This window comes from Strix aluco, chromosome 1 (assembly GCF_031877795.1).
Source record: "Strix aluco isolate bStrAlu1 chromosome 1, bStrAlu1.hap1, whole genome shotgun sequence".
In the NCBI taxonomy this organism is placed as follows: domain Eukaryota; kingdom Metazoa; phylum Chordata; class Aves; order Strigiformes; family Strigidae; genus Strix; species Strix aluco.
The window spans coordinates 95,052,538-95,079,711 of NC_133931.1; the positions used below are offsets into that span (position 1 = coordinate 95,052,538).

Here is a 27,174-nt window from a genome sequence, read left to right on the forward strand (position 1 = left end):
AGATACACTTCTCTTCCCTCTAGCAGACAGATTTGTTACTAAGAAGAACATAGAAACCAAACTGTCCACCTTGCAAAATTTGGTCTGACTGTGTGTGATTAAGATGGGGTGATTTGGATCACAGTGTTTTGCAGCCAGAAGGGCTAAATAAGCCTGTCTGAAGTCTTGACCCAAATGCTTTGACTTCAAGTGAAGAAACTGACAGCGAGAGAAAAACTAAACAGTTTGCTGCATTGTTCCAGCAGGCACCGAGGCAGGGCTATGCTGTGCAGCGAGTAGGTGTGATTAGCTCATTTGTCATTAGTTTAAACTAACATGGAGCAGAAAGCAGAAGTCTAAGCACACGGAAATAGCACTCTCCAGTTTTGATTAGCCCCTTGTTTATACCACATTGTGGTAAACTAAGGCTGCATTGGCTCACTTAACCCTTCTGCAGGCGTGAATGTAGTAACTCCCATCTCCCTTGGAGAAAGGAACACCCCCCTCCACAGAGGGTTCACAAGAGACAGAGAAGTAATCCTGCAAACTACCACCACCACCATGAAGACATCAGATGCTCTTGTTCTGATCTTAGTCCTGCTTTACATCAATACCAGCACTGAATGGCCTACGCACACAGTCTGCAAAGAGGACAACTTGGAAATACATTACAAAAGCTGTGGTGAGATTTTTTAAAATTTCCATTTTTCTCTTAGCTGGGCAACAAAGTTTTTCTTAATGCAGTAAGAGAGGCTTATAAACCAGGCAATGAATGGAAGGGTTACACTCTCAACCAGCACTGGGTTGCACAGCTAGAATATTTTCAGTCTTTCAAACATAGCTGGTTTGGTTGACACACACACACACAAATCTAACTGTATTTAGATAAAAGCTAATAAAGAGTAAATAATGTAACCTAATTCAGAATAATAAACTGCTGTCAAAAATCCAGTTCAGCATGAAAGAGATGACTAGGATTTTCATCTTGAAGTTAGGTTAAAAAAAGAGGAAGACCCTAGATCTTTATCTTTTTTACCCCCGGGGACACAGACTCTTCAACACACTGATCTGCTGTTTTCCTAATGTGCGGCAAGGCTGTGGTGATGTGCTTTCTGTCCTCCCACTTGCAGTGGCAAGGGACCCAGCGTGACAGTGGGAGGGATTCGTGTTCTCCACCATTGCCACCGTGGTTAGCGAGACTTTGGCAGCAGCGCTTAACAGAGGCATTTCCCAGGAACCATAGGGTTTTGTTTGTTCTTTAAATCTGTAGAGAAAAGGAGCAAGCGGCACTGGAATGACTGAAAATGAATTCACTGAATGGTGCCTGCTTTCCACCTCCTGCTTTGCTGGCCTTGTGCCTCTCCTATTGTGCTGATCTGCTTTACAACTGGGACAAAGGGAATTAGATTCACAGACGCCTCATTCATTTTCCGCACGTGATGTGAAAAGCGATTCATGGCAAATGAGCACCCTAGAGTTTGTTTTTCCAATTCATCCTGATACAAAGGGTTTCCCAGGGGGCTTTTTCTCCCCTGTAGCTTTCATGCGGTTTTGCACACCCATTAAAATAAAGCCAGTGAGGAACAAGAGAAGTAAATAAATATTTGTAATGCTATTCTTTACTGGCCCACTCCCAGAAGACTAAAGTCAGGCTTCACATATTATAAATGGGTATACTGCATTAGGAAAATATTTAATTAGATATTGAATACAAGCTTTGGTATTACCTTTATTTTAGTAAGAATTCATTGTATGAGTTAATTCTGTTCTCTTAACAGGTCTCAGTTAGCATGAGATGCCTTGACACAGAGGCACAGGCTATAGTTTGAGTCAGTTCAAATCATGATGAAATTTGTCTGCTGGGCACATGTCAGTCAGGCATTGCTTCTTACTATGCACCACTGGCCTAGCTAATAAAATGCATTTGTTTAGAGCTTGTGCCACTTAACTTTGGTTTGCCACACACAGAAAGGTGGGAGGTACATTCATTCAGGAGGAATTCACAGTTTAAGAAGCACAAGCCAGAGATCATACGGGTCAGGTCCCAACACTGAGAGTGGCTTTCTGTTCTCCTGAGCACAGCTATAGGAGATGAGAAGATTACACAGACATGGAAACGATGGATGCAAGAATTAAATCAGATTCCTTGTTTGAAGCCAGATTCCTCACTCCCTTAACAGCTTTGACAGATTCAGTTGTGGCTGCCGCAATGTTCTGCCCTGACTTTTTCCAGAGGGCACCACACCTGTAGCATCAGACCAGGGTGCACCATCTGCATCTCTGCTGATCTAGCTCATAGTCTGGTAGCTTGCATAAAGCAGAAAAATATAAGGTGTTTTGAGCTGAGCCCAAAAATCTACAGGTGGGGAGGATAAATCCAAATACACTAGTCTCATTCCTTCAGAGAAGGCATTGCTCTTACTGAGCTCACTGGCAAGCTCACAACAGTGCCAAAGGTGCCAATCACTCTTTCAGGAGAGGGCAAGCCTTGTCCCCACTTCATTTCACTGTAAACCACATCTAGATGGGCAGAACATACCTCTGTTCTCTAGCTGTGTCCCACCAATTGTTCTCACCCAGGAGGGAACAGACATTCTAGTGCCTAGGTTTGACAAGACCCTTTCCCAAAAAACCTTCTCATGACAAATTTGTAATGTCATCATGCAGAGCCAATGCTAGGCAACTGCCCCTACTCTTTAGGTATTTCAGGGGAAGACTGCCCCACATGTGCCTCCAGTCTGAGAAATTCCCCATGGCATTTCCTGCTCCACTGAAGATGCCAGAGGATGACACATTTTTGGGACACAGTAGCCACAGTGAGGTGTCTAGTATGAAATCGTGGATAAAGGGTTCTCTGTTGGCTTCAGGAGGATCAGATATCACTTCTATTATTGTTACTCTAAACTCTAGGATGTTATCAGTGAGTCAGGGTTGAATCAAGTAAAGTTTAAAGAAGTTGAGAGAATTTTAGCCAAGTACTTCACAACTTTATTTCTGGAGCTGAATGCCCTCTATCAACAGATTAATAGAGTTCAGTCTGAGCATTTCAAAAGGAGCTCAGTGTTCGTTTTTACTTTGCAGTTTATCAGATCCTCTCCTATAATGCAGTAAAAATCTGACTAAAGCCAAAACTATGAGCTAACATAACTGTGATAAATGTAGCAATCTTAGGTGGATAACTGAAGACAGAGAAAGCATAGCAATATCCTATACCCAAGAGCAAGTCCCAATTTCCTGTTGCAAACAGTTGCTCCTAGCCACTTCATGCCCCTATAATGCATAAGATACAGGCATGCATCAAGCCCCCAGCCTCTCTCCACGTTCTGGATCCTATAGAAAAGATCCGCATTCCCACCCAGCCACATCAAATGAAACATTCAGTAACCAGGACCCCAAGGCATGCATCAAAAGAAAGGGCTAGACAAGACCCTAGCGATCAATAAAATAAATCAGACAAAAATTCTTAGCAGCAAGTCCGTGGTGAGAAACCCAGACTGAGAGACGGGTGGTCTAAAAGTAAAGTAAATAGACAGTATGCTGCCTCCTGTATATTAACCACAGGAGACATAACACTGAGACAGTCTATAAATAGCAAGATGTTTCCCATCAGTGCCACTCTTCCTCCCAGGAGCAAGTGACAAAAATGAAAGAAGATCTCAAATGACCACAAATCACTTTAGAAACCTGGGCAGGAATCCTGAGATAAAAGCAACACAGGTTAACATCTCCGACTGAGAAAAGAGAACCATAATTGGCAAGTCCATGCAGAGACATGAAAAGAACCTGCTACACAAATGGCTGATTCCTATCCCTTTTAATTTCACAGTGATTTTTACAGTAATAGCTCTTTTGATCTTTCCAGCTACATTTTAAAAGACAATTGTCTGGGAACAGAAAGGCAATGGTAGCAAAGTGCCCCAAGCAGATTCCAGTGCTATTCGAGTGTCAGGCATCCACCTGAAAGTGCAAAGTGCAATGCAGTCGGAGACTACAAAATATAACTCCTCAACGTGTCTACCAGCACCTGCTTCTAGACCATTCATGTAAGCTTAATTGTCTTAATTAGCCATGAAGACATTCTTACAATGTAGTATTCAAATAGGGCCCTCCTCATAGCAGGTGACTGCTGCTGCAGTCACCAGTCACCAACTAACATTTAAAGAAAGAGCTGTAAAAATAGTTTTCCAACTATTTTTACAGCTCTTTCTTTAAATGTTAGTTGGGCCTACATCAACAAATCTGTGTCTCAGAATGCCTGTTTTTGTTTCGACCAGCAAACCCAGACCAGTATGCTCTGTGATAAATAAAGCTCTACGTTTAGATTAGGACCTGGGATATTTCAGAGCTGTCTGCTGCCTGGAACTGATTTCTTGACAGCGCAGAAAATGTTACTGATAAGGCAGAATGTTCTTAGAAAGGGTCTGGAAAGAATCAACCATTAAGGACTCTGTTTTCTGTGCATGGGAGTAAATAACAGGGATTCCAGGGAGATCTTCAGGAGAGTCAAAGTAGTCGTATTTGAAGATGACATCTTGAGAAATATTCCCTCGGCTTTATAAAACACTGTTCAGACCACATGGGATTTTTTTACTATCAAACACATTTCCCAATTCATGTCTGACTTTGCCTTTTCTTCTTTTTTTCATCTGAATCAAGGTTAATAGCTGTTAGCTGCAATTTCAGGAGAAGGAGCAATCAATTGGTATTAATTTCAACTTCCAGAACCTAAATGTGAAGTTTTATATCTGCATATGTACAGATTTAAAAATAATAAGAAATATTTAGGGATATGGGTAACCATTTGCTTTAATTAATGCCTTCTGCTAGACAAAGAAGCAGGGCCCTGTGGTCATCTAGAGAATTATTTTTACATGCCAATGCCTCTTCCTAAACAGAGCACAGTCAGACTGAACTTTTGTCCACTGAGCTCCATGACTGCTTGTATAGCTCTATGTCACACTTGAAGCAGGGTCATTTCTATAAAGCTTTTTCCTACCCTACATTGCTACAGTTGGAGAGAGCAGCACTGCCCACTTCAGAACAAGGTTGCACTGGATTGTATTTACAGATAGAGAAACTCTCATTTGTATGGCTTTTCTTTAAAATTGTGGGCTCAGATTTGGATCTGTTAAAATGCCCCCTTGAAGTCAGCAAGGTTATTCTGGTGTAGAACTGCTCTGTTCAGACAGCACAGTATAGACACCCTCCTGTTAAATTCTTCTTTAAGGAAACTTTTCAGTGCTTAAAAAAAAAAAAAAAAAAAGAAAAAAGAAAAAGGAGGCTGATAGACTGGTTACATTACAATTTTCTGATGATTTGTCTGTCCATGCTGAATAGTCTCAGTCTTACTAGGGTCTCCCTCACACACTCAGCCCATCATATCCTTTCTCCTGCATACTGAAAGATCAAGTATACTATTTCTCTTAAAACCTTCTTTTTCCTTTTTTAAAAATAGACCTATAACACCCATCCCTGCTCAATCAGCAATATTAACATGTAAACAAACCTGCTAAATTGCCATCACTGTAGCACTAATTTTACAGCACATCACTTCCTGTTTTCTATGTCAACTGACATTACTGGTCCATTTTCCCCCTTGGCCATACACTTAGATCCTTTAGTTAAAGGATGTAAGTAGTCTGATAGCTTCAGCTGGTAAAGAAAAGTCTGCAAAAAATTCTCACCTCATGCATCTTCAGGGCAAATGTTCTTCTAGACACTTGTTAAAAAAAGGTTCTTTTTCCATTATTCTTTGGTTGTTTTTAGCAGACAGATTGAGCCAGATGCTTCTCTTGGACTTATTTATTTATTTCCCTCAAGCAGTCTCCAGCAATTGCTTCTGCTTCTAAATTATTTAAAGCCACATGACACCAGCTCCCCTCTGATCTTTTGTTGCATAGATCGCTAATGGGCAAACAATCAAAGAACTTAAGAATTTCACTTGAAAACATTTGTTGTTTGTTTGCTCTGTCCAAGCTGTCTTAGTGTCATAGCCTTGCTGCTACACTCATTTGGTATAGCTTACTTATTCCAGGGAGAAGGCCAGATGCTGACATGCATATTTCTGGCACCAGATCCTAACAAACAGAAGCTATCATCAGAATCAAGGTAACATAGATATGAGTGCACATGCAAATCTTTTAAAGTTTTGGTCTCTCTGTGAATTAAAACTACTTTATCTGTTTTATTCTCTGCTTCATTAGAAAGGATCAAAACTTTCTTTTCCTATGTGACCTCTTAAAGTGGTTCTGATTTAATTTTACTTCTTCTTTCAGAGAGGTGTTTTAAAATGTAAATGGTAAGGAGGAGCAGGAGACAAATGTCATACCTCCAAGGTACTCTGGCAGTAACATTAGGTTCAGCATCTAGACTTTGAACCATTTAGCAAAATCAGTGTTAATGCTTTCACTGAGACTAGTAGCGGAGAGATTACCCTCAGCTGAAGTTTTCCTACCATGCTTTAAATTTTCCCATCTAATTTAGTTCTCTGAGGTTTCCTCATCAAATCAATGAAGGTCCTGCATCATGGACTGTAAAAGATGGTTGTTTATGTATGACAGCCCCTCCTGCTTATCTCCAGCTGCTAAATCTCAACTAGCAGACACATTTTCTACCTATTAACTTTTGTCATGTCTTTGGTTGTAGCTACTGAGTCACTAAAGAACTGCAAGCAGGAGGGGTAACAGCCTGCAGGGCAAGCCATAGGAAAAGGTGTTCTCCCCTTTGGAAACAAATAGGACATACCTAGAAAACTGTATGTGGCATTACAGTCACGTACCATGGGCAAGGCAGAACTGTCATTTGCTACTGCACTCTAAATTTGAGTCTCTATGGAAGGAGTAGTCTAATATACTGAACAGGTGAGTCACAGCTATGTTAACAGTTTGATGAAAATTTGAGATTAGCTTCCTGTATTATATAAAAGTAGAAATTATCAAAAGGCACATTCACTGCATCACGTCAGGAGCAAGAACAAACCACAGTTGCTCATAAGTGCCCCAGTGTAAAGCTTTCTGTGTAGGCATATGAAGCATTGCTAGGCTTTCTTGACATTGCCACATTATCTCATCTAGAGCTGTCATCAAGGCCTTAGAATAGCTTGGACCCTATAATGCTTACAGTTTACCAAAGAAAATAGAGGCAGGAGATCAGGTTCTCTCACCAATTTAACATCCATCAGCAAAAATATCCAGAATAATCTAAGAAAAATTAACACACCTTAGAAAAATGCAAAAAGGACTTCAGCGTTGTGTGTTGGTATCACTGCACCAACTTCAAGGATGCTTATGGCAACCTAAAACTTATGGGAGGAGCAGTGGCCATTGGGGACAAGAGACCTAAATACCCTGAATGGAACCATCACATACTAAATCCAAAACCTCTGATCTGTCCCAGATGCCGCTTTAAACTCAGGAGAACTTCCAGTTGCCAAAATCTAGGATCTTGAAAGCTGCCACAAATTAATTCAATGCACCAGCTTCCTCTTCACCTGAAGATGGATGGCTCCTGTCAAATGATCGGGCGGGCAGGAACCCAGCTACTTTCCTCAGCAGAGGGAGCATGCCATTCCAATTATAGCTTACTGCCACACTCCTGTGGTGGATTTCAACCCATCCTGGGAAAATGGGAACATTTAGCCCATTTATATGCTGCTGATTACTGTTCTGTATAATCAGTGGTAAAGCCTGCTATCCCAGAGCATGGCATGTGTCTAACAGCAGGGCAGTTTCTAGTAATGTTTGGTTCTATTTCTGACACAAGTCGGCAAGTTTGTTGTGAATCCCCAGTCATACTGGCAAGAACTGATGTCCAGAGATCTCTGTCTCAAGTAGAGCAGTATAAAGAATGATAAAAAAACATATGAAGAGAGGAGAGACAGATCTGATTAGGAATACAGGCAGTTACTATATGCATCCTACTCATGCAGTGCATGGTGTTTTCTTACCAACAAGAACAGAAGAACAAAGACTCTCTCTCTCTAATACATTCCCTGCTGGGCCCAAATTAATGCAGCATTTTCTTGTTACACTGCTGTAGCTGAAGCCTGTCCTGCCTTCCTTTCTCTCTCAAGTTAACTGGGACAAATCAGGATTATTAAATACAAATACAGATCTGTATGTGCTATCTCTCAAAGCCAGCATCTTTCAATTTTGTCTTCTCAAACAGGCTTAGACAAAGCTTTGTCATACCACACAAAACACAGAAACCCCCCTTTCCAAATACCACCGCTGGCAAAAGGAAGGTCTCCATGAACCTTCAGACACTGGGCCTCCCCTTGAGCCCTGGCAAACAGCTCTAACAAGCCTGCTGTCAAGAAAGGTGGTTCAGGCAGGAAAAGGCAGGGAGATTCAGGTCAAGTCTTTGGCAAGGCTGCTTTATGCATGCTGGTGACACCTCAGTCCCCAAACACAGCCCTCCAGCATGGTGTTTTCTTACCAACAGAACAAAAGAATAAAGACTTTCTCTCTCTAATCCCCCTCACACTTCCTGTCTTTACAGGGGCTTTCCTCCAGCTCATGACACCATGCAGCTCCTTGCCCAGGCCACCAGCAGCTACACGGCCAAAGGTGGCAGCTGGGTGACCTCAGCTTGGTACCAGGCAAATCTCTTCCTCTCTCCTCCATCTGCCATACTTCAAGCCCTTTTCTCATAGGCCAAGCCCTCCATCCTGCATCTGATCCTCAAACCCCAAAGTGCTTCTGCTATTGCAGTCAGTGCCCCAGCAGTATGTCTGGAGAAGCTACCAGTCTTCTGAGTTACTGTTTCTGAATATTTTCAAATTTGGACATCAGTTATACTCAGCAGTGAGTTTTATTTGAAATAGCAAGAGACACAGTCTTCATCCTTTATTTAAAGTAATTTCATAAGACACTGGAAAGTAGTGTACATTTGCTCTTTGCATTACCAGCATTCAGTATTCTTGAGAGAGGAGTGGAAATGATTTAAATATTGCGTAAACACTTTTTTTTTTGAAGCCATATTTTAAGTTCTTCTTGTTAGTGTTCTGGGGCTTTTTAGCTTATAGATTATACCGAGACCAAATCTTCAGGCTTCCTTGTATAGTCATGTAAGTTTTATCAGAAAGAAAACAGAGTTATTCGCTCCATTAGACATCTCCAAGAGCTTCAGGTTTAAGCAGACCTCAGAGACCACAGGTTGATAGTGCTGTTTACAAAGGGGAATTTCCACAGTCTGTACCCCAGGACATTAAGGATACATGAGCTGTAATCTTCCCTATTCCTTCACCTCCATGTTGCCTAAGCAAGCCAGAAAGGTACAGGAGATAAAACATATCATGACTTCTGCAAAGGAGGCCAGAGTGCCTGTCTGAACTAGGCAAAAGCCTAGAGCCGGTCATGTCTGAGGTGAGCGTCTTGGGATGAAGGATCCTCATGATAAACTAGTCACAGTCAACATGAGTCTCAATTTATTCTGTTTCCTCCTGACCAGGGGGCCACTCTGCTCCTCCCAGCCATGTCTGGACATGACAGTGGCATGCAGTGAAGGCAGGCCCACAGGGAAGTTCATTAAACTGAAGGTGCTCAGAGAAATCTAGATGCACAACCAGATTGCTGCTAATTCACCTGATGCTTCTTCCTCAGTACCTTATAAGTAGATTCCAGTGTCAAATATAACCTTGAGCATTCAGGTTAATTTATTTAAATAGACATTAAAGGGAAAATGTTGAGTGAATACATAAAGTCTGAGATCCCAAACAGTTCCTCATTCTTTCCCTCTCCTTTTATCACCTTGAATGTTGTAAGAACTAATGACTTAATAAAATTAAGAGCTTTGAAGGTGAGTAGTGTTGGGTAATTACTAAATATGTTTCTTCCTTGTGCTAATTTCCAGCTCCTCTAGCACCAGTCTGTCCTTGTATGACCCTAGCCAAGTGCAGCTAGGTCATTCCATTCAATTCTCTGCCTTATCTGTTCCTAAAAGTGTTATTTTGAAACACCCAAAGCTTACCAATTTGGCGAGTCTTCTCACCACTGCAAGACTTACAGATGTGGACTCTTACAAGCAAAGCTTGTCTGCTTGCTGCTGCTATTCATTCACACCACTGATTTTCATGCTCATATGGAAACAATGTGGTTTTAGGGTAGTTTCAGATGAAAGTAAAGCCAGTAGAGGATAGTTAACAAGATGGGGGGAGGGAGAGAGAAGAATAAAAGACAGAGGCTGTTGTAAAGCAGCCCAGCAAAATTCCTATAACAGGTGCTTCCCATCTGGCCATGCAGTTTCTGTAATGCCCAGTTAGTTACCTAGCAGCTCAGGCTCTGAGGGACAGAGCCATAGCAGGTTAGCACATTACCATTCCCAGCTTCATCTTCCTGCTGGAGATCACCTCCCAGAGCGCAGGAGGCTGTGGAGTGTAAGGGCAAACCCAGCTCACAGCCCTGTGGCTTGGTGCACAGCCATGTTCAGCAGGAGCATGAGCTGGTGGCCCCACACTCGCAGTAACTGAGGCATGAAAGTGTGTTCCCATCTGTTGTACCTATTACTGGGGCAATAACCTCCATCAAAGGTACAAGGCTTGCAGCCAGGAGGGTCACACAGATACAGCACTAAGTATGACTGAGCTAATTTACCTATGAATCTGCTGCCAAGAACAAGAGTAGGAAAAGAAACTCTAGGAAGAAAAGTTCAGGAACTCATCTGAACTTCTAGGCTGTACCACGCATGTATGCTCAGTCTTCTAGAAAAACCCAGCCAAATTCATCGCTATGAGTACAACAGTAAGCCAGGCTGAAATCTTGCACTATGGTGCCACTACAGGTTGTATGCAAGGAAAACCACATACCAAGCCAATACAGCAATCGATCTCCACTAGGGTACTTGGGTAAGGGTGAAACGGGAGGTGGGATGCATGGGGTCAGCTGGCACTATGCCATGTAAGGGGTGATCAGTGGCAAGATGCCAGGTATGTCCCAAAGTTACCTCTCGCAAAGCAGGATTGTACTACGGAAGTCAGTCTTCAGCAAGAGCTGTACATTCAGTGATAGACGCTGTTGAGAGCAGAGCATTAGCTACAGCATCAAGTTCAAATAACAGCTCTAAGAGATCTTACAGTGCATTGATTGTTTACAAAAGCCGAGGACTTGCCTGTTTCTCAGAGCAGTTGCCAGAAAGATTTAGAACTGTCTAGAGAGAAACTTCAGTCAAAATCCTGCTCCCAGGCACCTTTCATGCTAGCTGTAAATATGTTGCAGCCCAAGCCCTGGATACAGAGACACAAAAACCGCCCTTTTTCCCCCCAGTGAGCAGATTTTTATTGATAAGCCTCAACGTGTTTGCAAAATTTCCAGCAATGTTTTAAGTGTTGGTAATATATCAAAGCTGAACTGGAAAAGCAAAACTCTGCAACCAGTTGAAGAGTTTCTAGCTTTAATTATGGAAGAAGGAGCAGATTGAAGGGAGTGGGTGGAGGGAAGTCTGGGAACATACAGTACTGTGCACTATGAAATGTTGCAGGGAAGTGGAAGGCTGAAGGGCAGCCCCACGTATTTTAGAGATTTAACGGTAAATGTTATTGCTCTGCACATGTGAAAGACATAACATGTATTTTTTTCAGTCTAACCAGCTCACTTCTGATTAAGGCAAACAAGGAAGAATAAGTATTAAACCTCCATAAGAGACACACAGTGACTCACAGTTGTGCATCTGAGATGAAACACAAAAATGGCAACTGCCTCTAGTTGCCTTTGCCACACGAGGGACTCCTCAGTGTTTAAAGAAAGAGGGGTATGACACACTACCTTAGTTTATAGCGCACAGCTGAATTTACAGACATCTTCACTTATCAAACTGTTAAAAACCACAATTTTCTTTAATTTCCTTTTAGCATCAACCTTTCTGCCTACATGTTTTGGAATCCAAACTCCCTGGCACCATAGCTTTAGCAACACAGCCATCCTTTCAATTGATTGCAGCAGGAGGCCCCCACATACACCACAATGTCCAAAATGTTGGATTGCAAAATCATAGCCTGAATTTCCAGAGGGAGATGGTCAGAAAATTAATTGGGGCTTCTTTTGCCAATGGAAAAGTTTACATTTCTCAGCAACAAAATCCAAGTGCTCCAATTCACAGACTTTTAATTTCTTGTATGAGCGCTTCCACATGATCTTGCTCTCTGGGACAACGCTTCTTTGGATACACCGGAGTCCTATGCTGCATCACTAGTGGCACAGTAGAAGACACCTATGGCTACGAAACACCATGAAATAGATCATCTGGCAAAAGAGCTCAACCCATAGAAAAAAACCCAAAACAAACAGGCATGAAATACCCAAACTAAAACAACTCTGGGGACAGGTTCATTGTAAGAAGTCCATGCTTTCCAGAGAAGCTTGGTTTCATGAACAGCCCCTTTTCATCCAAACAGTTACTGATGAGAAATTTTGAACCTAAAAATCAACTTCTAGTCCTAATATGATTTAATTTGTTGACTAAAGCACAGCCTTGTCTCTTTGAAAAGAGAAGAGTAGCAGTGCCATTTTTGACCATAGTTCCCTCTGGAAGTTAGAGCCAACAATTTTAGTCATTTGACAACCAGCACTATTTGCAGGCATCAATGCCCATATTGCTCTGAATCTGAGCAGCTGTTTCCTGAACCTTATCATCGCACCACACGCAAAACAGAAATGAGAGGAGCTCTTGCAGAAGTCCAGAGGAAAGCGGAAACCAGGCCCTGAGAGGTGGTAGAGCCCAGAGGGGAAGCAGGCATAACGGTCCCGGAGAAAAGAGAAGTTTGACACACTTTCCTGCTGGAGCAGGAAACTGCTCTGCTACCCAACTGCAACAGCTTCTGAAGCTGCAATAACAAAGCGAGAACTGACAGGAATATAGAAAGGGAGGAAAGACAACCCTCTGACTCTTGTCACACTTAAGCTGATAAACAACTCCAGGCACTAACTTTTTGTCCCAAGCACATCATGCAACTGCAGAGACTGCTTTAGTTGTATGGAGGACAAAATCCAGCACAGGGACGCAGAGCTTTGGGAAATATCAATGTCTTTTATCTCCCTCCTTTAAACAGTTCTTTTAATTTACCAGAATTTAGGGCTCCGGAGCTCCTTTTGGACCACACTAACAATCCATGTGCTCACAGAGCCTGGCTTAGTTAGAACCCCCAGCTTCCCCCAGTACTTTCATTCATTTCATGCTCCCCTCTAAGCAATCAGGCTTTTGTCACCCAGGCTTGGTCCCTGTCAGCCCCTACAGCTGTGGGGCACTGCTGCAAAAGTAGGGTCAGACTATGAATATGCTAGCTCAGCCTCACAGAGGATGCTCGTGACCCAAGTTTCACCACAGCATCAAAGGAAAATTCTCCCAACCCATTATTTTTGATTCAGTGAGAAGATTACCTCAAGCAACAATAACTTAGAAACAGATTCAATTCCCAAGTCTATATTTTGTCACCACCAGTTCTATGTAAACCAGGGAGCCTGTGGCTGCTTCTGCACATGCTGCAGTTGCTTCTCTGGTTTACCACAGAGAAGGAAGTTGGATGCACAGGCTGGCTGGAAAACCACTGTGAGGGACAAACCTATGCCTAAAGCAAGCCTTGAGGCTCAAGATGATATGCTCTGAACTGGCCAAATCTTTCACCTCTAGCCACAGCTCTGGAAAACACTTGCACATGCTGTTGGTTGTGGCAGCTGAGCTGTCAGTTGTTGCTGCCGGCTGTCACCAGAGAGTGACACATTGACAAGCCTTCAGGCATAGCAGAGTCTCATGGAGGCTAGCAAGGAAGAAGGTGGAAGTGGGGAGAAAGCAATTATGTTTGTACAAGAGTTTTGGAGCTTAATGCAGAGAAAGGGGTACTGTAGGAACTTGTAAGAGCCATGTTCATGTCAGTCATCAGCTGACTTTGACCTCTGAGCCCAGATCTGCTAAAGTCTCCCAGAAAGGGAGAAATGTAGAATATTTCCTGGGTTAGAAATATCACATGATGGTGGACCCAGCATGAAATACTGCTGGATCTCAGTTACACAATTTTATTTTCATTTTTGGACTTCTCATCCCACTTCAGGATTCAATTTCCCAATCAGCCTCACCAGGCCATCTTGCAATACAAATGAATTAAAAAACATCATCATAACCAATTGCTCATCGGTGCTGAGGAAGGAATGGCAACGCGCAGACCCTGGGAAGAGCAGCTGTGCTAAAACTTCACTGTTGAATGAGTATTGACTACCCAACACTGTGGGGAACTTGATTTCCCTGAATTTAGCTCATTTTCCCACACAGCAGGTTTTAACCACAGGTAGACTATCATCTGAGTGTGCTTCCAATTGAAGTGGCAGGAAGGACAGAAGTAACCATTAAATACAGGGTATGGGAGCTTTGAGCACATCTTGGAAAATTTTTAAGGAATATGTAGTCTGGTTTTGATAACACTTCTATGTTTCATTGTTTTCTTCTATACAGTCAGTTTCTTCTTAAAAATGCAACGTGCTACCACTACTTTCTGTCTCCAAACAGATCCCCAGCAAGATTTTGCTTTCAGCATTGACCATTGTTCTGATATCACAACCCACACCTTTAACATCAGAGGTGCAATAGTCCTAAGTAAGTGAATTGATATTGTCTCATGTCATAAACAGGTAATCCATGTGTGAGTGCTGGTATTAAGTAAGCAAGGGTGACAACCTCATATAAATATGAATGGGCTTCATTTCTGTGAAATTTCAAAACCTGTGAGGGACTACAGAAATGTCAGTTCTGTTACTGGCTCAGCCTCAGACTACGTATGTCACCCTAAGCAGGTCATATCTGCCCTCAGCCCCTATTCCTCTTCATCTGTACATATGGATAGCCGAGGTGGGGGATGCTCTAGAGCTTGTCTTCACAGCTAAGTCTTCTGGGGAGAGTCTTGTTGAATGAGACAGCTACAGCACCCACACTCTTGTGCCAGCACCAGCAGTGCTCACCAAATAACCAAGGCTGACCCTTGCAGGTAGGAGACTGAAGGGACTCCCTCAGGGCAAGGTGAGGGCACCTCTCTCCCCCTCCTGGGTATGCAGAGAAGCATGCTGGAGGAGTGCTGGGGAAGTGCTAGCCTGAGGCAACACAGTCATGTCATCAGCTCACCACCTGTGCTAGCTGAAATTATAGCCTTCAGCACTTGACTGATCAGCAATAAAAGGTCAAAAGCAGAACTGCATTTGAGCTAATGGGCTGGGTGCACAAGTTAATATTAGCTATAGCTTGCTTTGTGATCCTTGCACAGGAAAGCCACCTTCTTGCAACCCTGTTGGCCCCAAGCTCACTTAGAACCTATACTACTGGAGCATACATATGAGAGCGCTGCTGTATGCTCCTGGTGCTGAAAATAAGTGTGTGTGCCAAGTATCTTTTAGCATTTGGGAATGCTTCCTTGCATGAAAAAGGTCTCCCTCCCATGAGACATGCTGCCCTTTTGCCTGGGGACCATCAGTTCTCAGGTGGCTGCAAAGTTAAACAAGCTTGCAAAATCACATTACAGGCATCTGCAAATACTTTTCCAACAATTTGGAGTACAGGACCTCCTTCTAAATCCAGCAGCCTCACTGGCTGTATTTATGCTAGTAAGCCAGGCACAAGCAGGCAACCTCCCAGCATTGCCAAGCTGCTATACCAGTCCCTGGCACAAGTTTGTCTTGGACCAGCTACTGTTTTCCCAGGCAGCAGGTACAGGCTGCTCCCAGGGCCCCATTGGATATGGTTCCTCTGCTAGGGACAGTAGGAAAGAAAGTTTAGATGTAGGGACATGAGATTTACTATGCCAGTTGTCTCAGAGTCAGAGAATGGTTGTGGGCATAGTTTATTTAACAATAAAGATATATGCTATTATGTCCCTTAAGGGACTTAGAGACCTGTTCCTGAAGCATGGATTTTTATGTATCAGGAGTTCTCAGTGAAGAAAAAACATTTAATGGCTTAAATATCAGGGGAAAAACATGGAATCTTTTAAAAAAATAAAGTAGCAAACCTGTTTACCCTTGCACTTTTTCTGAGCTCTCTTTCTGCTTTATATGTAGGACACAGCATCAAGGAACTGTACGCCAAGGTTGACCTGATCATAAACGGGAAGACCGTCTTAACCTACTCAGAGACACTTTGCGAGCCGGGTCATTCTAAGCTTATTTTCTGTGGAAAGAAGAAAGGAGGTAATTTAGGTAGCATTCTAAGTGTTTGATGGCTACTGAATACTCCAAGCAGGATGCACCCGCTGTGCTGCTGAACGCACCAATACATCGTAATGTTCTGTTTACTTCAACAGCATGTTAATGGATGACAGAAACACAGTAGGACAGAGACATTTTAATTTCAGAGACTGCTTTTTCCCCTAACCTGTTTGCTTGCTTTTCTTTTAATCACAGAATATTGCACACACATGGGATTTCAAAGTCCATAAAAAGTAGCTGTGGTAATGTGACCCCATCCAACAGCAAAGAGATTCATAAGCCCTATTTATAGCCACATGGTTGTCATGTGAGCAAGAAGTATGTCAAAAATAAAGTCCAGTTCTGTAAAAGAAATGGCTGAGCAAACAAACAAGCCGTTCTGAACATGTTCTTCGCTATTAAGCAAGTAACACTTCCTGTCCTCAAAGGCAGTTCTTAACTCACTTTAAGAGGAATAATGCTTGAATAAGGATATTTGGACTAAGACGCTATTTGATACGATCTATAGTTTGCATCTTGTTTCTGCTCAACATGTGCCTATGTGGCAGTCAGATGATTTCAGTTCATGACAGTCAAACTGCCAGACGGTGCAGACTTGCAGTAATTGGTTTACAGTGACATTAGCTGCCCACAGAAAGCAGACATCTTTGGTCCCAGGTGAGCCTGGGCACCTGTCAAGGTCTCTTCTGCCACAACCCAGGCCAAGTAGTGCAAAGCTAGCCATGGTATGTCCGGAAGAGCTATGGGCATGCCTCTGGACTGTAATATCCACTTATCTTAAATGGTCCCTCTTTCATCACTATCATCTCTTTAGGCTGATTTTAAAATAAACAGGTAGAGCTGCAGGGAAGTTTCAGAGTCATTGGAGCACCAGTTAGTTTCAGAAGCTCTGCTTTCCTTCCATTTGCTCGAATCTCCATCCTGAGAACACTGCAATAATTCATGTGCAAGGGCTATGGCTTTAAAGACCATGCATAGCACTACTGCTAAGACAGCCTCTGGAAAAATTACTCAGACATTTCACACAGCATAGAAATATCACAAAGAATAATAGAGAAATGCTGCATGAGCAACCAATTATGTAAATCCTGTAAGCCAAATAGACAAAAAAAATTAAATTGAGAGGTTTCTTCAATTGTGAATTGAATTACAAGGGGGGAAAAAGCCACCCACAGACCTATTGAAAAACTATCTTATTCTGATGAAGTACTAAATAACATCCTTTAGAGAATACATTAAGGAGAAGTAGAGTCAGTCCCAAGCTTAGCACAAACTGCTATTCACACATTAAGCCACAAAACCAAAACCTCCTGGGGTTTCCAAGCCCCTTAATCTTAAACTGACAGGTGATTGTTTCTACTAATTGAAGTACATTATGATATAAAACCATAGTTGGTTGTTTAAATCATACTATATATCTTCATTTAGAAGCATCCCTAAGTTAGTGCAAGGACCTCTGCCACACACTTTTTAATAAACATCCTCTTGTTCAGTAGCTGGTTTTATTTAGCAATTAAGTCACAGTGGGAAAGAAGTGAACTTTCTCAGACTAAGGTTCAAACTGAAAATGTATTTCTTAATTAGTTGACATTTGATTCTAACCCATGTTTTAGGACACAGAATTAAGCTGAAGACCAATTTGAGGCAATTCAGCACAGCCATAATTTGCCATATTAGCACATCTTTAAATCTGACCTAATACCTATACAGAAAGGACAACATTGTGAATGGCCAAGTATGCAGCCTAGCAAAGGTACAGAGGAGCAGATAGCCCTTTCAACTGAAGCTTTTCATGCAGAGCCCCCTTTTCCCTGTTGTACAGGCAACATTTCCAACATCTGGCCAGACCTGACCTGAGTTTAAGTATAGTTCCATACAGAATTTGCTTGCCTTCCACAAGGAGGCAAAAAAACCCACCTGTTCCTCCCTCTCCCAAAATGGGACAGAACGTACTTCCGCTACAGGCTTTGTTGGTCCACTCACTCATGAGGATAACTGGAGCAGAAGTTAAAAGAAAGAGAGGTTTGCAAGTGCCAGATGTGGCAGTCTTGGGTGTTTGGGGTTGCTTTTTTCCTTTGCTCACATATAATGCTACAATTTTACCATGACTGGAAATACTGTAGGAGACTTAATATAGCTGGAGGTTTCACGTTCATCATAATCATATAGTATTTACTATTTATGTTAAGCAAATGTCACATCTGGCACTGCTCACTGGGACTCCTAAATAGGATTCCAAGATCTTTTTCTTTGAGCTATATGCCTGTTGTGAAGTTGTTAGCTCAAAGGTTGCAAGGAAATGGTCCACTGTCCATTTAAGAACAATAACAACAAAACTGCTAAATTCTTTGTGGCATAACATGAACTCAGGTCTTCCTCTTTTTTAGTAGAAAGTGCTGGTTATTCCCCATTTCCTCTGAAGAAAATGGTTACATAAGATTTAACAGATTTCCCTATGCAATCACCAAAATCAGAGAAAAAGATCTACCAGGGTAATGTTTAGCAATGTCCCAACCACAACTTGCAGGCTTAAACGAAGCTTCCTGACAAGACAGTTGCATCCTCTGCAAGTCCACAAGTTTTCTTTCAGGCCCAACTGATAAAGGCACCATCAGAGCACTTGCACGATTCCTTGTGCACACTCCCAAACCATAGAGAAAACCCCCCTTGCTTCTGACCTCCATTCTTTACATTATTGCCTTTTTCAATATGTGTTACAGTGAGCAAGTTTCTAAAATAGTATTTGTGAAGAGAAGTAAAGACTATAACATGAATTACAGAACTGGGTATCACATTGAGAGTTTAGGTACATGTGTCTGAGAAACTAGCTATACCACAAAGCTAGGTCTTTGGGGCTGATAGAGTGCCATCTTGCTTAGCCCCTTTATCTCACTTTTTCCTCCCCAGTAAAGAGAGTGGATGTTTCTCACCCAGCTATGTATTTATATACGTTTTTCTCACTCAACTATACGTGTATAGCTGGCAGTTATTCAGATCACTCCTGCATCCCTAAAACTCACAGAAGTTGTGTGTCAGTTGCATGGGTGCAAGATCGTGTCCTAGAAGAACTCCAACATGGAGCATTTAAGTTCTAAAAAGACTTAAAACATAGAAAAAGGAAGAGGTGGGTGCAGATGTACAGGGCCTTTATATAGCACAAGAGTGTGAGAACGTATCAAGATTTTTCAGTGCAAGGAAGATTTGAGAAAGAGGAGTGAGAATTTCATTATAGGTGTTTTGTCAGGAATGAGAAGCATCTTCATGATAAATGGTAACTAGTAACTTGAAGTAATCCTCAGGAAGTTCTTTCTTACACATTTGAAAGCTCTGCTTCAGCCTGGAAGCTACTAGAGGCCTGCTCACTGGCAGGGAAAAGGACTAAGTTACTTCTGGTAGAAACAACAGTGAAAAGCTGCTACAACAAAATCACCTCAGATCAGTAGTACATTAGAAATGTTTTCCAGGATGCTCTACAGAAATCACCTTCAGTTAAGTCTTTAAGAAAAAGAGCTGAAAATGAAAGGTAGACTGAAAGCACATCACTGATTACAGCATGCTTGACAGGTACCATAACTTACCAACAGACCAATAAAGACATAGAGGAATTTTTAATTGGAAAAATGCACTTGTGATTTATGCTGTTCTGAATGTTCATGCATTTGTTGCAACTACATCTGGGCTTGCTCTAAAAAGACCACAGAATTCTTTCAATGAGCTAGGCTCAGTATTTGTGACAGTTACACTTACTGCAGCAGATGTGTTCATCCTGTTTCAATGAAGGAATACAAAAATGTATGAATATATGGAGAAAAATGTATATGAAGGATGCTGTGATAAACTACAGTCCTTAAAGCCTTGGAGGATGTTTACACTTCTGGAATTATAGCAGAAATTCTCATGTGAGAGGAACGTTGAATGGGCTTTGAAAAGGCTTATCCAGCCAGCATAGGCACTGAGGAGGTTGCCATGGTCTGAAGTGAACATGAATGATGAAATTCAGCAGATCTATGGATGCATATTATTTTCTGGCAGGTCTCAACTAGCTGAAGATGAAAGCTGCCCTTGCTCTATCATGACATACCTCCAAAGCAGCATAGTCCTTCCCTCCACCCATTCCTTGAAGCAAGAAAGGCCACAAGAGTTATCTAGAGGTCTTGTTACAGAACCACAGAATGGCTGAGGTTATGAAAGGACCTCTGAAGGTCATTTAGTCAAACTCCCACCTACTCAAGTAGGGCCACTTTCAGCTGGTTGCCCAGGACCATGTCCAGGTGCAGTTTTTGAATATATCCAAGGATGGAGATTCCACAACCTCTTTGGGCAACCTCTGCCAGTGCTCAGTCACCCTCACAGAAAAAAAGTCTTTCCTGATGTTCAGAAGGAAACTCCTATGTTTCAGTTTGGAGCCACTGCTTCTTGTCCCATCACTAGGCACTACTGGAAAGGCCCTGGCTCTGTCTTCTTTACACCCTCCTTTCAGGTATTTGTACATATTTATATGCTCTTCCCTAATCTTTCTGTTCTCCAGGCTGAACAGTCCCAGCTCCCTCAGACTTTCTCACTGAAGAGATGTTCCAGTCCCTTAATCATATCAGTGGCCCTCCACTGGACTCGCTCCAATAGCTCCATATGATTAATAACTGTGAACCACTGCACGATCCCTGGTTAGAAAGAGCTAAATAAGGGCAATGCTGAAGATAAAGCGGTTAAACATGGATCTCAAACTGAACACACAGCACCTAGCTCCACAGTTGGAGGCTCCCTAAAAGATAGTACAGCCCTGAGTGACTCCACTGGTTACCAAGCAAAGGCATAGCTACCACACATCAGAGCAATCATGGAAAACTTCTCAGGGCTGAGGCAGAGCCCTAAGACCGCATTCATCTAGCTCTGATGTAATCATTATTTTGCCACATCAAAGTTGGGGAAAAAAATAGCTTCTACCTACACTGAAGGAGAGATTAGCATTGCCATCATTTCAGAAGCAAATTTATGGCCCGATGACTCCTACTTCATTTTAAAATATAGGCTTTGCAGAGCTTGAATACTGCATCTGTATGTTTAGGGTTCTGGATGGCTTTCTGACAGCCTAGGTGAGACCCTAACGAGCCACATGATCCAAGAGGAGTTTCCATGTCTCTTGTGGAGAAGGAATTTTGGGAAGGGTGACTGTTTACAGCCTAGTTTCCTCTCCACTCTGTTGCCATCCAAGATTTGCTAGGCTCACAGTCGACTGAAGGAGACAGTCAAACAAGGCTCTCTACTGAACAAAAACCATAAGCCATGCCATTGCATGTCCATAGCACCCTGAAGGGGCAGCTCACAGTATGGTTTAGCACACATCAACACACATACAGCTCAAGTCCCAGGGGAGTCACTCATCAAGTCATGCAGTCTGCAAGTGCCTTTAACTCCCATTTAGACTCCAGCAAAGTTGTGAACTGAGAAGTGGGCTGCACTGTATTTTTAAGATTCTTGAGTCACCGCTCTCTTCAGCGGAGATGTGTCAGACTCAAGGACTCTTGCTTCATGCACAGAAGCAAGCAGCGATGCCGACTGCTCTTTGAAAAGCAAAAGACTTCTTGGCGCCCAGGTGAAGCAGCCAGGGATGGAGAGGGAAATGAGTACAGTATGAGTGCTGCAGCACAGTTGATCAGTTTGAGAGTGACAAGCCAAAACATATGTATTCTAGTCTCTGTTTTGGAATTAGGTTTTTCAGGGAAACACTGAGAAGTTCTGCATCTTCTCCACCTCCCAGGATCATCAAGGCATTACGTTTAACAAACTCCTCATTAATGCAAAGGTGTAGAACATTGATGATGTTTCAGGTTTCTACTATTCTTTTCCCTAGTTTATCTTACAGTCATGATTCTTTTATACAAGTTTGTTACAAAGCATTGACTAACATTTCATAGCATGTGTGGGGGAGACCTTCTGTGAACTCTCTTCCAAGTCATACCTACTGCATGGTGGGATGGACCATACAACATAAACATGTCACAAACCTTTTGTGCAACCTTTCACAAGAAACAGTTTAAATCAGCACAGTGAGACTGGACTAAAACAACTCTCTAGAAGTGACAAGCATCAAGATACCAGCACATACTCATATAAATATGATGAAACACTCCTCTGTCACTGTCAAAGTAAAGAATATTTCACAACACCTACAAAAGAGAATCCTTAAACAGTTCTTAGACTTTTCCACAACTTGTGGAGGGCAAGTTGTGCAAGAAATTCTGAAATACTGAAACATCTACAAATTTTATTTTCAGTCAAGTCTGCACAGTTTGGCCAAGTAAGCTATGAAAAAGTAGGAGGAACTGCAGAACAGCTTGCTAATTCTGTCCATTAATGCCAAAGTTGCCCTTTCTTCAACAGCAAAGAGCAAGCATGCCTTGCGATTAGGGAGATGAGGATTGAAAGGTGGAACTCCTGGGCTCTATTCCAGTCACCAACACAACTTGTGATGGCTTTAGTACATCATGTAACTTCTTGGTGAAGGCTCCCTCAGCAGTGAGATAGACATGTTCTTAATACTTTAAGGTCATGTTCAGCAAGCAGTCAGAAGTCCACACCTACAGAAACACTCAGCTCAGATTGCTTTCTCTTAAAGTTACCAAAACAGTATAGTTCAGCTTTTGCAGCTGCAGGTGTTTAATAGATCATGCTAAACGATTTTCATCTGGCAATCCCCTTCCCTTTTCATTTCCCCATTTGCAGGATGTGTGCTGACATAGGAACGCCTACCCGGTTGCGCAAAGCCATACCCCGCTCCTCCACTCAGACAGGGGTTGCAGGTCCTTCTTGAGGCCAGGCTCTGCCCAGCTTTCCCCATAAGGCAGTACACATCCTGACATTTCTCTCAGGAGGTCTGTTGCAAGACTGTGTAGAGAGCACTTTGCAGCTCCATAACACTTGTCACTGGAACGCTTTGAAGTACTATTACAAAAAAGCATCTACAATCAGCTGCTTGTTTCCTTCTTCATGTGCTGCATGTCTAAGCACTCATTACCATTTTTGCTTTTCAGAACACCTCTACTATGAGGGACCAGTCACACTGGGATTCAAAGAAATCCCACAGGTAAGTTGGTCACAGCTGTGCTCCCAAGCAGAAGGGCTTTCTGGATGAGGTATGGTTAGAGGACTACCAGCAATCACATCAGCATATTGCAAGCTCCCCCAGCTGGCACACTGGATCTGATAGTGTTTACGTAACTAATCTTTTTCAAAATGAAATCAAGTGGCTTTGCTTAAAGCTTTAGAAAGCCACCACTATCCAGAGACAGACAGGTTTTCTCAGGATAGACAATCCCCTCTACCAGCACTGAGTCATACAGCCATACAATACTTTAGCAGGCTCACCCTCTATTACTCTTAAAATAGAAAAGAAGCAGCTCCAAGGGTCTCCCGAGAGACTAAGGCTGCAATTCAACTCACACCTTAGTGAGCTGAACAATTTGGAAAAGCTCATTCATCCTCACTGGCTATAAAGAAAGGCAATTTAGATAACTATTGCAAATGTATGTGTTCCACTGTACATACATGGCATTAGAGACAGAGGTCTTCTAGGTTGCAAATGAAAGTACAAGTTATTGGACCAAGAACATTTTCTCTGGACCTACAGAGCCTTAAAATAAAAACATAATTTCTTCGAAAGGTGACAAAACAGAAGTACTCTAGGCACTGCTGTGAATTTCCTAGTCATCCATTACAGATGCTTTTTACAAGCAGCGTTCTCCACACTCAGCTACATGTCCTTCTAGAAGGTCAACCAAATCCCATTGCAAAGCAAAATAGGTTTCAAATGCTGAACACACCAGTGTCTCCTAACTGGGTACAAAATGAAGCTATATTTGACCAGTAAATAACAAAGAATTTTTAGCCCCACACATGAAGAGACTGAAGGGGAGAAGGCAAGATCTGGATCAGGGCATCTGGTTGAGAATGTGGTAAAGAAAGGATCAGTCACCACTGTGAAAGCACACAGTTCAGGTGGTCAGTCAAACACTTCTTAGATACACTCACACAGAGAAGCGTAGCATGAGCTCTCAGTTCTTGAGCATCAGACATAAAACCTATGTCAGAGCCTCAAAGATGAGGTCTGGGGCCTGCTCAACACTGGCTTGGTCCAGGTGCAGGAAAAGGAGAAGACAGGATCAAAACAGGGATACAGAACTACGACATGAGTCCCAGAGAGCTGGGCTTGCCAAGACCTGCAGAGGTGACAACAAGGATACCTGGCTTCTGGGAGGATCGAGCGTCCATAACAGCTACCATCTCATGTGTCTCAGTCTTCCCTTGGTGATAGTGGCAACCACACCTTAATTTTCCAAGGCTTTCACACAGGGAGCTGGGCCCCTTTATGCAGGCTGTTACCCCATACAGCCTGCTTCCCTAAAGGCTACATCTAGCAATGTTGTGTTGAGCAATGCCTTTTGATCTCTCACACTGGAAGCTCAATATGAGCTCACCAAACTCACATCAGTCAGCATCCTGCTCCAGGAGCAGGTTTACTAACATACTGAGGACACTTATGTAGTAAAGGCTCTAGACAAACTGACTAATAGGTCTTTAGACCAAGAGGAAGCCCTAGAAACATCCACACAGACCAGTAAAGCTCCAGTTCTGGGCAACTTAGCTGAATTGGGAGCCAGAAATTCTAAGACTGTTCACAATCCTCTTAATAACAATTCCTACCCATGGGGAAAAAATTATTCTGGAGGAGGAAAAATATCTAATCACTAATGAGCAATGGAAACGAGTTATTATAAACTCCCTTCAATGAATGAAACTATAAGTTTTGGAGAATTAACATGCTTGGGAGAAAGGGAATAAGAAGCCTTTTTTGTTAATTAATCAATCAGGCAAATAATGCCATCCTTCCATGCTGGCAATAAGGAGTTACTCCATGCAGCAATCATCATCTGCTCATTACAAAGAACAGCCTCATCTGAGCAGCACAAAGGACATTTGCACAGTCTGTACAGCAATTACAACAAAGCTGTATTCCCATGAGCATGTTGTGTTGCCATTGGGCCTTTCTCTAAATTTGGATGTTACACTTAACTTGAACATCTCTGCAAGGACACAGGCCAGTTATTGCTTTAGAAATCCCATGGTAAAAAGCAAATGCCAAGAAACCTGACTCATTCTAGCTGCACCTCCCTTCTACTCCACAACCAAAAGAATTCTAAGCAGGGCAAGAGCTTTCTATGGTTCAAAGCCAGGAGGCCACTGCTGCCAAGCTCTCCTACCCCAGGTTTTGCTCCTCTCCACACTCCAGAAACCATAGAAATACTGCAGTGCCAGATAATCTAGAGTGAATGAAACCTAGTTCACCTCTTCATCCAAATCTGTTAGATGAGCCTTGTCACCTTCCCTGTCCAGTGCTTCTCCTTCAAGTGTCTGAAAAGAGCAATTTTGACCAATACAAAAAGCTGCCATGGCTTCTATAAGGTTGAGATTTTTGCACTTCAATGATACAAGTTCACCCCAAAGCCTGAATTATTAGTTTTAATTACACAATTTGAAATTAAGGCTACTTCTTGTTTTATTACATGGGAATTCATCACAGATCAAGTCATCTGTACACACATATCCCCCAAGGTGCTCATACAAAAATTCATATCAATAAGTGCACACACTGAACAACAAGATCCAAGGAAGAGAAGTGCCAGACAGCTGAGCACCTCTTCCCCTTCCAGTTACTAAACAGCACAAGACATATTGTGCTTGCTCATAAGAAACATGAGAAGTTACACAGATCTGAAGGGAATTTTTATGCATCAAAACATTTTGTTCTCCTTGCACTGTTTTAATTTTGAACTTGTACTGTCAGCATTGATATCCCTGATGAAAGTATTTTGGCAGAAAATATGGGCAAGTCCTTTACCAGTTCTGAAACATTTGGACAGGAAACGTTTTGGAGGAACTTCATGGGAAAAGTATTATTCTGTTTCTAGGAAGAGGACTCCCTCATAGAAACAGTAGCAGTTACATACTACTGATGGGCTAATCTCTTGTTTTGTGTTTGTCTCATACAGGGAGATTACACTATTTCAGCAAAGCTGACTAATGAAGATCACGTCACTGTCGCTTGTGCTGATTTTACCGTGAAAAATTATTTAGATTATTACTAGCAAAAAAATAATTTCATGAAAGCTACAGACTACCAAAGCTATTCAAGCCAAGTGAGCTGCTTGCATGCTACAATGATTCTGAAGGAAATAATCCCCACATGGAAGTTCTGATGCTATTCCTCTTTATAATTCACTATTTTCAAGAAGTCACTAGACCCTCTAGTGGCAATTTTATCTCTAAATGCACAGTGTAGCCCACTTTTTGCTTCTAATATATACAGCTGCAAGTAGAAAGTATCCAATACCAACATTCTCATTTAAGGATGAAAATAGCATGAGGTAGAACAGGCGAGAGCCTAAACATTTTTTTGCAGTAAGTTATGGAGGTATCCATTTCTAACACAAGCTAAAGATGACTTTCATGTGTACCACATATTATACAGTTACAGCACTCAACATTTTCAATCTTCCCTGGGGCCCATCTGGAGCCTCCAGACAGTATAGATTTTGTTATAAGCACAGAACAAAGACCAAATAGGATGAACATGCCTTTTTTCCAGTGACCCATGTCCTGTCACTGGATTTGTATCACTCAAGTCTTCTGGAATCTACCTGGATTTTTTTGTTCTTTAATGCCTTTTAAGTGATATGTGAATCATTCTGTACCTAAGCTATATGCTCTTCTTGCTTCTCAATAAATTTATAATGAAAGAATAATTTTTTCTCATTTTTCCTCGTGATTCTAGGATCTATCCAAAGCTTAAAGTGTGGGGGAAAGGGAGGGTAAAAAGATTGAGGGAAACAAGTTAAATGAGCACCTCTTTTATATGAAATATCAGTCACATTGACACACATTTTCTGTTAGCAGAGGACAAACTGTTCCTTGCTTTGAGCATGAAGCCCCAGGAGAAGTAAACACAATTTACACTCCCAGGTGC

The 27,174-nt window shown here is 42.2% G+C and overlaps 1 protein-coding gene across 2 annotated transcripts; it reads left to right on the forward strand.

Moving 5' to 3' along the window:
* The first annotated feature begins 363 nt into the window (after window positions 1-363).
* LY86 (lymphocyte antigen 86) lies at window positions 364-26,953 on the forward strand. 2 transcript variants are annotated; one of them, XM_074848298.1, is made up of 5 exons: window positions 367-661; window positions 14,470-14,556; window positions 16,008-16,136; window positions 23,186-23,238; window positions 26,201-26,953. In XM_074848298.1, the coding sequence occupies exons 1-5, from the start codon at window positions 541-543 to the stop codon at window positions 26,294-26,296; spliced, it is 486 nt and encodes a 161-aa protein (XP_074704399.1). In that variant the 5' UTR covers window positions 367-540; the 3' UTR covers window positions 26,297-26,953. The 2 variants fall into 2 exon arrangements, with proteins under 2 accessions (XP_074704406.1, XP_074704399.1); XM_074848305.1 differs by lacking the exon at window positions 14,470-14,556 and having other exon boundaries at window positions 364-661.
* Window positions 26,954-27,174: the final 221 nt, after the last annotated feature.